This window comes from Plectropomus leopardus, chromosome 16, assembly GCF_008729295.1.
Source record: "Plectropomus leopardus isolate mb chromosome 16, YSFRI_Pleo_2.0, whole genome shotgun sequence".
Lineage (NCBI taxonomy): Eukaryota > Metazoa > Chordata > Actinopteri > Perciformes > Serranidae > Plectropomus > Plectropomus leopardus.
In genome coordinates this window covers 11,440,629-11,452,177 of record NC_056478.1, presented here as the reverse complement: position 1 = coordinate 11,452,177, position 11,549 = coordinate 11,440,629, and the positions used below count along the sequence as shown (strand labels likewise).

Sequence of the window (11,549 nt, the reverse complement as noted above, 5' to 3'; positions counted from 1 at the left end):
ATATGCAATACTGCAAATGTCCGACACCACTGTTATGATGATATCTGCCATACTATTCACTAATGCCAGTTATCGCTTCATGTGAAAATGAGCTTTGTTGTCTTGTGTTGTAACTGTGAATGCTCCCTGAGTATTATTTCTCGTGAATCCAAAACTGCTGTGATATCACTAAGGATCTATTTATTGTGTTGTTATTGCAACCACATGTAAACCTGAATAAATGTTGAATATATACATATATAATACTGTGTTGTGTTGTTTACATCCTATTTTTTATTTCCACATCTTAATTTCCAGTGTTGCCTTTCATTTGGATTTAGAAGGCAAATTCAGTATTGTATAACCTGGACCCTACTTTCTTGACATGTATAGAGCGTATTTTTACATCTAAATGTGTGAATTAAAGGTTTATTTCAACCAAACCAGAGTTGGTGATAGGTGGAACAGTGGAAAGACGAACCAAGACGGCTTTTTTGAGTTTTATTTTATTTCTGTCAACTTTAAATGATCTGTGCTTTACAATGATAAAATTACTGTTTAAATGAAGTCTGGTGTATTTGGCCAAAGTGATTTTTGGAATGTATGTGGTTAACCCTTGTGTTTCCCTGTGGTCATTATGACCCCAAATGAAATCTTTTGCTGTCAAAATATGTTTTTTATACTTATGTAAACAAGGTCTATTGGCCCAAAATTCCAAAATTAAGGGATAAAATGTGTGGTGGATTGGACTGAAGTAAGACTAAAGGTGTAACACAGAATTGATTAACAATTTATACTATATGCTTTAAATAACAGTCAAACCAGGCGGGGTCATTTTTGACCCCTGAGGACAAAAGGTGTATGGCAATCAGGAGGACATTACAAGGGCGGGCTCTTGCTCTTTACCATAAAGGTCTGTACCTGAAGGGATCTTTTCTATAATGTTGTCACACACTTTTAATAACAATCGGAGCCTGTCAGTGGCAAAAACAAGCAACTATGTTTAATATTTTCTATATACTATAAGACTATGTGCAATCTATTGGTGCGATTTGGTACAATTATTGCTGTTCTGTTCATATGCGGTTTGTTTGACTGTGACTGTGAAGGCATATATGGGCAAAAGCATCTGAGTCCAAGACAAATTTCCCCAGGGAGGACAATAAAGTAGCCTACATCATATTGTATCGTAATGTATCGCATCGTATCATATCTTAACTTTATGTTGCAGCCTGTTTTGCGTCTCCTGGCTGCAGCACTCTAACTTAACACTGGAATTATTTGAAAAAATGCTCACATTAGTCACCTAAACACAAAAACATGGGAAAACAGGTTCCAGATGATAAAATACTGGATTTACTGTCTACTGCTCATATTATATTAAGTATAATACATTTTACTGAATACTGCCTCCGGCCTTATTATGTCTTATTGTTGTAGGGCTGGTGGAAAAAGACTATTCATTGTGATCAAATTACGGTAAAGTAGGTTACAACAAGAGGAAGTCGTCACCCACTCAAAAATCCCATATTAAAAAGATGAACCACTCGGTGCTAAAACTCACTTTTAGGTCTAAATTCATTCATTCGAAAGCTAAAAAATAAAAAATAAAGACGCTCATAAACTGCATTGACGATGAGCAAAGATGTTTCACTCCATCTGTTTCGGGCACCGGAAATAACTTTGTTAGACCTTAGATTTATGTCCATAATAACCATGACTATATAACTTGCTGATATCTATGTCTACATCAAAATCTTACATTATGAAGGCTGTCTTTGTAGAATATATCAGAATTTGTGCAGAGTGCTATCCTTGTGTTTTCGCAAAATCTTGCTACATGAAATTATCTGTGCCAGGTGTATGAGAGAAATTTGCGCAAATTGACCCTCTGATCCATTTTTTCTTACATTTCAGTACATTACATTTTTAATCGATAATGTATTATAAATGTTGTTGCAGCCTATCATCTGCAGAGATGGTGATTGGCTGCCACCTGCCATCTCTCCATGACCTGTACACCTACCTGGGCCCTGAGGCATGCAGGTAAAAGTATGGCCCCTCTCACCCTGGATACAGACTTTTTGAGATCTTCCCCTCTGGCAAGAGGCTGCGGACCATCAGGACCAAAACCTCAAGACTCAAGAACAGTTTCTTTTCCTCTGCTGTCACCATCATGATTGTACTCCAGAGTCTGAAAACATTACATTAACGTTAAACTAAATCATTGTTTATGCATCACATTAACGCACAATGCACACTTTAGGTCAACTTAATTATTTAAACTTAAGATATTTGCACTGCATCTCTACTTCTGAAAACTGTACAATCCCTCCATTGCACCTTTTGTACATACTTTTTGTGTCCTTTATATTCTGTTTTGTCATTTTATACATTTAAATTGCGTCCATATTTTATTAATCTTATGTTCTATTCTATTTAAATTCACTAGTTTATTCTTCCTATATGTTAATCGTTTTGCACCAAAACGCAAAGTCACATTCCTTGTATATGTAAATGAACTTGGCAATAAAACTAGATTCTGATTCTGATTTCTATTTGAAAACTCCCCCAAAGTGCCAATTGAGTGTCTGTTTGGTGTGGGGGATTTAGGAAAAATCGACTGAGTAATAGTTCTTCGCAAATATAGATGATCTTCGGGACGTTTACGCCCCCAAGAAACAGAAGTTCAGCGGCGGCGAGTTGAGCAGGATAAACATCTCATGCAACAATGAAAATATGGCGAGAAACAGTTCAGATTCAAGTACAGAATCTGATGAAACTTGTATTTTCTGTTTGATAGCCAACGATCGAGACAAAGAAACGGAAATCATTAAAAAGGTAAGAGTCTTTTAAACAAAGGTAGACACTACAGTTCCAAAATTGTAAGTGTAGCTCACATTTCCACTGTGTTTCACCTTTATATAAGCTGTAACATGGGTCCAGTACGTTTTGGTTAAACTTAAGAACTTACTCTATCACACATGCAGACATTCATCCTTTATATTAGCCTAAACTTACATTTATTTCTTGCGTGAACATGTTATTTATAATATTGGAAGTATACCGAGAGCAGATTCTACGAATGTATTTGTCAAAATATATGAATATGAGAGAAAGGATGTATGATCATGAGTGTGAAAAGTTTACGCATGAATGTGTTAAAATATATAAAAATGTTCTTTAAACTTATACAGGGAAGAGGAAGTGTCTTTACGCACAAAACATGGGAATATATCCATTATTTCCTAATAGACATAACTGTCAGCACTAACGATGCTGCATTCATCGGCCTGTAGGTTAATATGTGTGTTTCATCTCCATATTTCCATGCTCTGACACAGAACAAGGAGCTGGTGTGTTTTAAAGACATTTGGCCCGCTGCTCCTCACCATTACCTGGTTGTACCCACTCAGCACATACTCAGCTGCTTCTCATTGCATCGTGGACACATCAGCCTCGGTCAGTTATAGTGTATAGCTTACTAGTACTCATGCTACTAATTGTAAAGTACTTACTTACAGTTGGATATAACTAGAACTTGCAATTCTGCTGCTGAAACTACTTCTACATTTACCAATACACGTCTATATTTACAAAAGCACTTATGTTAGTTTTCCTTCTTCAGCTGCTCCAGTCTAATGTGGTGTTTTTGAGCTACCTCATGCTGCCTATTAGTTTCATCTAGTCGTGTCTTTTCAAAGAAATAAGTCTTTTATCCAACAGTTAAAAGGATGGCTGAAATGGGGAGAGCTGTACTGCATGAACGAGGGATCACAGATATGAATGATATAAGGTAAATGAGCAAATAAACCAACAACTCCTCCAAGCCATATAACTATATAAGTAGTTTGTTTCCATCCTCTGGGTAGGGAACCCTGCTACATACTGTATATACAATTGAGTTGCATAAACAGGAACAACACTAATGAATATGAGGCCTAACATGTCATGTATAAACATACCTTTTTATGATATGTACTAAGCTATTAAAACAATCATTATTGACAGATTCATGTATTTATACATCCTGAATTGATTTGACAAGGATTTGTGTGTAGAAGTTACCCTATCATTAGTGTTTTGGAGTGTTAATTAATGTTTGTTTTTTTTAATGAATAGGCCAATTTATCTTTGCTAGTTATATGTTGCATCCATCTTAATGTGTATTTTCTGACATATTTTAATTTTTGGAAAAAAAACAACAACTTAATAGGTCATATTTGAATATTAGTAGTTACAGTTTCAAAGACGTGGTTAATGTTGTGAAACAGTCGCAGTTGTACCAAAACTGTTTTGTTCGGCTTAGACAACAAAATACTTATTTGGTTTGTAAAAAAAAAAAGAAGTTAAAATGACTCCATGTTGAGTTTTGGTGTCAACAAGAAACTAACAGTGGTCTCTAGGGTCAAAGTCCAGTCTTTTTAGACCCACCTATCCACCCTGACCACATAGCTATGTAAACTTTCTTGCTCTTCTTAACCTGACTTCCTTTTTTGTTTATGTTATAATTACTATAACCAATGGAGGTCACCACCTAACAATAGCAAATATGGGTCATAAGAACCTGCTGGAGGACAGTGTCGAACAAGCATACTTCTATAAATGTCGTACTTTTGTGTTAAGTAATAAAAGAAAAGTTGTTTTGATTGTGTGAGGCACCTTTAAGCTCAAAACTAACGGAAAACTATATATGGTTGTTTCTTATAATTAAATGTGAGGAGGGAATAAACACTCACGCTATCAAAAATCAAAGGTTGTCATTTGCTGAAGTATTTTATTGCTCTGTTAAAATGTCTTAAACTGTATCTTGACTTGTTTGTCAGTGTGCTACTTTCTTGTGTTTTTCTCCTCAGGCTGGGATTTCACCAACCTCCATTTACCTCAGTCGATCACCTCCACCTCCATGTGCTCGCTCCTGCCAGCCAAATCAACAAGTACCTGAAGTTTAAATTCATCCCAAGGACTAATAATTTTGTTACTGTGAGTGTCGAGGATTAGAAATCCCCCTGCCTCTTTTCTTACTGCATATTTCATCAATTGTCTTATAATATTACAGTCATTGCAGTGTTATCCTATAATGCATATAGACTATATATATATAGCTAGATAGTAACTATATCTTAATCAATGTTTTTGTTTTTACAGGAAGAACGTCTCCGGAAACGTCTAAAGGATATTGCTCCTCCATTCAAGGAGAGGAGGAGAGCAACAAACACCTCAGAGGAGAACCAGGATGAGCCACATGGACGGAGTGTTTTTTGTGTACCGTGTTGGGACATGACAACACCATAAACTGTCAGCAACATGTGCGGACAATGAGTCAGTGACTGAGATCAGTTTTTAAAGAAAAGCCAAAGAACTGAGAAATCACTGTAGAGAAAATGACTGCACACACTGTTTGTGTGAATGTGTAGCAAACGGTGTGCACTTATAAACAGTTGTATGAACTGTTTGTTGAAGGCTGTGTCTGTATATCTTCACTTCACTTTGTGTATTTTCTTTTTGCACACTTATTTGCACATTTTTTTTCTTTTTTATTGCTCTTTTTAATCTTTTTGGCTGTACAATCTTTATTATTATTTTTGTTAATTTATATTATTCTATTCTCATTTGTTCTATGACTTCTAGTGCCTTCCTTTGTATATATATTTGCAATATTTTGCCTTTTTAAGGAATATTTTATTAAGTTGCTGCTCTCTTATTTGCTGCTGTTACAAAACAATTTCCCTCAGGGGATTGATGAAGTATTTCTATTCTATAAATGCTTATTGACAAAGTGTGAAATGAATTACAGTTTGCTGGTGCATAATATGAAAAATCAATGGATTGATTCCATATAACAGCACGGTACTGTAAAGAAGAGTTTGTTTAAGATTTATCTTAAATTATGTACTTTTTGTGTGAATAACTACGCTGTGGCCTTTTGGCATGAAAGAGAATTCCTGTTTATTGCTACAAAAAGATCCAGAAAAGTATGTGACAACATTTTCCACTCTGTTTCTGAGATAAACTAAAAGTCACAGTCATGTGCCCCTTTGAACAACCCAATACCCATATAAGCCCCAGACACAAAGCTGTGTGCCTCCTCCACTGGAGTATTACCTGCCTGAATATTTTTGTGGGTAGTTTGTGATAATTTGATTAAATCCACATTATTTAAAGGAATAGTTTGCTATTTTCAGAATACACTCAAGCATGTACAGTCACTTTCCTAACAAGAGTTGCATGAGAAGCTCAATTGATGTGTATTTGTTTACTTTTATGGATTGAATAAAAAGTTGTTATGTACTTTGTACTTTGGACAGAGTCAGGTCAGCTATTTCCCCCTAATTTAACGGACAAATTATATATATATATATGAAATACATTGTTCTATATATATATATATGTGTGTGTGTGTGTGTGTGTGTGTGTGTGTGTACAGTTTTTGAACAATGCATTTCATAGACATAGGTCTTAATGGAAAATGCTGTAATACTGATGAAGAGCCTTTTCAAGAAAATAAAAATACATAAAAAAAAGAACAAGACACATACAAAAACACACACAGGTAGGTTATTTAATTAGTTATAAGATTTACTAATTTGCATAAGTGAATAATCTGTGTGTGTGTGTGTGTGTGTGTGTGTGTGTACAGTTTTTGAACAATGCATTTCATAGACATAGGTCTTAATGGAAAATGCTGTAATACTGATGAAGAGCCTTTTCAAGAAAATAAAAATACATTAAAAAAAGAACAAGACACATACAAAAACACACACAGGTAGGTTATTTAATTAGTTATAAGATTTACTAATTTGCATAAGTGAATAATCTTTTTCATTTTTTATGAGGGAATTTTTTGATGTGAGTGTTCAAAAGTATTTTTGTGTAAATGTTATGCAAAATGGTAACTTCTGAAATTATTTCATTTTATGGTTGTAAAATTTTGACTAAAATGATAAGCAAATTGTTAAAAAATGTGGTTAATTGTTGCAGAAGTCAGGCTTGTTGAAAATAAGTAACAAATCATGTCGCGTTTATCTTCTAATGTAGCATTAAGGGTCTATGGGAAATCCTGGATCCCAAATTGTATTTAGTAATAGTGTTCCTTTAGGCTAATCAACCATTTTAAATCTAAATATATTCACTTGCCAGTTAAAATGAACCACTGAATATAGACAACTGTTTTGGTTGACTCTAATGTCTGACAGCTCATATTTAGCAAGTAGATTATTCGACGTAGGAGTTTACGTGATGTCCGTGAACGCAGCGGCGGACCGACTCGATGAGCTCAGCCAGCAGCTGTTTGTCCTGACTCCTGACTGCAGACACGCCCAGACTTCACCGGTGTGGGGACACAGACGTGTCCTGGCAGTGAAGACACAACTTTAGAAACACAAATGGAGATTCAGGACACCTCTGGAGGTGAAGACTGTCCATTCTGCCAAATAGCGAACAACCAGGCTGACGCAGACATCCTGCTGAGCGTAAATACCGATTCTTCTTTCATGTTTGACAAGTTAAACTCCGGAAATCTGTGACTCTTCCTCTGACTCTTCCTCTGACTCTTCCTCTGACTCTTCCTCTGACTCTTCCTCTGACTCTTCCTCTGCGTCTCTGTACAGGATGATGAGCTGCTCTGTTTTCGTGACTTGAAGCCTGGGGCCACACATCACTACCTCGTTATTCCCAGGACTCATATCGACAACTGCAAATCTCTCCAGGGGGAACACATACCTCTAGGTGAGGATGAGTCATATACTGTTACAGATGAGTCAGCAGCCTTTGACTGATTACAGAAAAATGCCGCCCAGCGCCCATTCTGAAGTCACATTGTTTGATATAGCTGATATAGCCAGATAAACACTGGAGAAATAACCCCTAAAGCAGTGGTTCCCAACTGGTCCAGTCCCTGAGTCCAGATTTCTACTGTCAGTAGTTTATTCTAGTTTATCTAGTTTATTCTCGTATTCAGTTTTATTTCACAAACTGTAAAGAACACATATTAAATTGGAATGAAGTAAAACATTTTTCAAGAGCAAAGTCCAATGTGTTATAATGTCTCCAGGATTTGAGGACATTTGGCGCTCAGCCTGGACCTCTGTAGGAAAAACAATCACCGAAATATTTTAAATAAACGTGCCATCCAAACCTCCAGGTACACAGGTTTGGAATAACTTTTGGAAGAAGACTTTTCCCCCTTTAAACATTGACATGAACTTTATACTTTGCATGGGACTATCCATTTATTATGGATGCATGGTATCCAAGTTTTTATGCCTCTGAACCACTCCAGGGAATCTGTTCTCAAATTTTGCACAGATGTTCACTTGGACTCAACGATGAACTGATAAGATTTTTGTGGTCAAAGGTCTCTGTGAACTTGCATGTGTCTAATTCTTGTGAGTGTGGAATCTCAAATAAACCTTGAGGAAGTTTCCTCAAATTTGCCACAAACATCCACTTTGACTCAAAAATGAATCTCATCAGAATTTGGTGGTCGAACATCACTACCACTTCACAAAACGTGTTTGGCCATAACTCAAGAATTCATACACGAATTATGACGCAAATGTCCAATAGGATAAAATAATTAAATGCTGACATTTTATATCTAAAAGGTCAAAGGTCAGTTTAACTGTGACATCATAATTTTCTGCAAAAACGCTTTTCTGGCCATTACTCGACAACGTCACAACTCAGTGACAGAAGGGGACATTTGGTGAGGTACTGAACTGGTAAAACTAATTTGGGGTTTCCACCTTGAAACTGTGCTGACTGTATAGATCCCGTTTGCTGCCGGGGAAAAATGTGTGTGAAACATCCATGTTTTCACAAACATGGAGGTAAAACTGTAAATGCAACTTTATTAATTCATGGAGGCGCACAACTGCAAGGAGGTCATTCTAGTTCAGGCCGTATGATGAGACCATGTTGATCTGATTTGTATGCTGATAGTGGAGCGGATGGAAGAAATGGGGAGGAGTGTACTGGAGAAGAATAAAGCCAGCCTGGATGATGTCAGGTAAATCAGTCTCCTGAGATGACATCCTCACAGTTATGAAATGTCATCAACTTAAAGAAGAATTTACTGTGTTGCTTTGCTTCAGAGGAATTACCAAGAATTTAAAATTTCTTAGCAAACACTTGCTCATTTGTCTGTTTTCAAACCCACACTGACTCTGTGCAGGATGGGGTTTCATGTGCCTCCGTTCTCATCTGTTCCTCACCTCCACCTCCACACTCTGGCTCCAGCCAGTAAGATGAACTTCAGGTCGCAGCTTCACTACGGACCGCGGTCTTACTGGTTCATCACAGTGAGTGTCTTCAAGGGCTGCATTTATCTACAGAGACTTTAGTGTGCCGATAAAATAATTTTAGACCTTTTTTTTTTTAGCTGTATACCATGATGGATTGAAAAACAAAATAAATGAATTCATAAAATTTGCATTTTGGTAAACTTTACAATTTAAGTGGATTTTTTAATCAGACATGTCAAGATGATTTACTGGTCATTATTGTCAACTTGAATTCTTTCTCTTTGCAGAAAAAGTATCTAATTAGCAGCTTTTTCCCCCCAATCAATTAGTTAGTCAAAGTTGTTATTATTATTAATTAAGTAAATATATTTGACCAAATAAAAAACAATTATTTTGATGGCACACTCCATACAGTGATGACTTAAATCTACCAAAATCAGAAATGACTTGCATTTGCCCTTTTCATTTTTACATCTTGTATGTTATACTGTGTATGTTTTCATGCATAAATGTAATTTGTAAGCACTTTTAATTATGATTACACTCAACTATAATATTGTGAATACTGTATAACTGCCTTGTTTTGTTCTGTTGCAGGTCGACAAAGTGCTTTCTCAGTTGAAGACTTGTGGCAAGGTCAAATGAAGAAACACAAAGAGTTTGAAGGTGCAATGTTCTTCTTTCATGTTGACAGGTTATTTATTGCCATACTCCTTGACTGAGAATTTTAAATCCATCGTCCATATGGCTTGACATTTTTATGTTAATGATTTTAAAATTATTTATATTCCTTTAATGCGGTTGGGTGATTAAGTTGTTGATAAAAGTGGAAAAAGGGCTTTTTTTTAGGGTGGAGGTGGTAAGAATTGGACCTTTCCAAGGATAATTTTTAAGTCCTACTTAATTTTAAGTAACGTATCCTGGTCCTATCAGATACAATGATGTTGTGCAATAAGGAGAGAATTACAGAGTTTAGGATTTGCATTATTTATTTAACTTTAAATCTTTAAGACTATCTTGAAAACTGAAAACATATCTTTTTGCAATTATCTGAAAACTACTTCAGAAAATCATTTAACTATACTTTTTTTTACCATATCAAGTCAGTATTTATAGTGAAGGACAATCATGGTAGTTTGTATGTTTACTTTTCTGTGTTTAAGGAGGAGATCAATTGAAATAGCTGCTTATACATTTGATATCTTTGCGTCGTAATGTATCTGATGAACTGGGGTACAAAATGTCTTTTAATCTTTATATAATGTTTTATTTAATTTTAATAAAAGATCTTGAGAAGCTCAAAGTAGTGGGATAATCTCTCACAAAATCTTAAAGGTTTTATTGGTAATAATCGGTCTTATGAAGAGCATGTAGCTCAAAATGTTGCTGTGGTGGTAGTTTTAATATTTATAGATAAATAGTATTCAGTGAAGCTTCGGTCATTTCAATCATAGCAGCTCTTCTCATGAGAAGCAGATAGATTAATGAGCACAGAGTTCAGGAAATCACCTGATGCCGCTCACATTGTTAATGGATATGAGTAAGCATTGATGTGATGATTTGAAAGTCAAAAGATGTCAAAAATGTGGCTGTGAAGAAAAAATGTATTAGATGTCAAGGTTATACATAAAACCATTAAATGTCAGATATCATAGTATAATATAACATGACAGTATTCTATGACTTATCACACTATACCATGAATTATCATACTATCACATCACACTGTGCAATAACACCATAATGTTGTCTGGCATACCATAGTAAACTCAGGACTGTCTTGCAAAGGGGTCACACCAACAATACTGCAAACAAAGGTGGGCCAGGGGCATGAAGTAAAGGGGGCCAGCGGCCTCTTTCCTTCTTCCAGCACCGTTGCTCAGACTACACCGCCTACTGTGATCCCAGCTGTACACCTGTAAGGTTTCATGAAAGCATCTTGCACAGTTGTGATGCTATCACAGTAACAACATCTGTCCACTAAAAGACAGACAGACATATAAACACCTGGCAAAGTACTTAAAACTGTTTTTGTGGTAGTTCCAGGACCAAATTTTACCATGATGACACACACAGACACAATGTGAAAGCAACACCAGGCCTGCTTTTGCAGCTGGTAATAATTATCACAGAAACAGTGGGTCCTAATATATGTCTTTGTTTCTTTGCCAGGACCCACACACACATATCTGGACACTGTTTGATGGAAATACACATAATTATTTAGAACAAAACATTAGACCACCATAAGAATACTAGACATACTAATGGGCCTGAATACAGCAAACAATGATACAAAAGTACCTTAAATTTAATTGTTTACTT

The 11,549-nt window shown here is 35.9% G+C and overlaps 2 protein-coding genes across 2 annotated transcripts; both read left to right on the top strand.

The window, feature by feature from the left end:
- Window positions 1–2,677: 2,677 nt before the first annotated feature.
- LOC121955584 (histidine triad nucleotide-binding protein 3-like) lies at window positions 2,678–5,538 on the top strand. The gene is made up of 5 exons (XM_042503605.1): window positions 2,678–2,820; window positions 3,324–3,441; window positions 3,706–3,775; window positions 4,836–4,962; window positions 5,128–5,538. The coding sequence occupies exons 1-5, from the start codon at window positions 2,719–2,721 to the stop codon at window positions 5,272–5,274; spliced, it is 564 nt and encodes a 187-aa protein (XP_042359539.1). The 5' UTR covers window positions 2,678–2,718; the 3' UTR covers window positions 5,275–5,538.
- A 1,759-nt stretch (window positions 5,539–7,297) lies between these two features.
- Window positions 7,298–10,544, top strand: LOC121955661 (histidine triad nucleotide-binding protein 3-like). The gene is made up of 5 exons (XM_042503707.1): window positions 7,298–7,451; window positions 7,590–7,707; window positions 8,923–8,989; window positions 9,155–9,281; window positions 9,822–10,544. The coding sequence occupies exons 1-5, from the start codon at window positions 7,365–7,367 to the stop codon at window positions 9,867–9,869; spliced, it is 447 nt and encodes a 148-aa protein (XP_042359641.1). The 5' UTR covers window positions 7,298–7,364; the 3' UTR covers window positions 9,870–10,544.
- Window positions 10,545–11,549: the final 1,005 nt, after the last annotated feature.

Coding starts and splice junctions, on each gene's coding strand:
- LOC121955584 (XM_042503605.1), top strand. CDS start 2,719: ATGGCGAGAAACAGTTCAGATTCAAGTACAGAATCTGATGAAACTTGT. Junction 3,776..4,835: donor ACAGATATGAATGATATAAG/GTAAATGAGCAA, acceptor TTTTCTCCTCAG/GCTGGGATTTCACCAACCTC. Junction 4,963..5,127: donor GGACTAATAATTTTGTTACT/GTGAGTGTCGAG, acceptor TTGTTTTTACAG/GAAGAACGTCTCCGGAAACG.
- LOC121955661 (XM_042503707.1), top strand. CDS start 7,365: ATGGAGATTCAGGACACCTCTGGAGGTGAAGACTGTCCATTCTGCCAA. Junction 7,452..7,589: donor ACGCAGACATCCTGCTGAGC/GTAAATACCGAT, acceptor GTCTCTGTACAG/GATGATGAGCTGCTCTGTTT. Junction 9,282..9,821: donor GGTCTTACTGGTTCATCACA/GTGAGTGTCTTC, acceptor GTTCTGTTGCAG/GTCGACAAAGTGCTTTCTCA.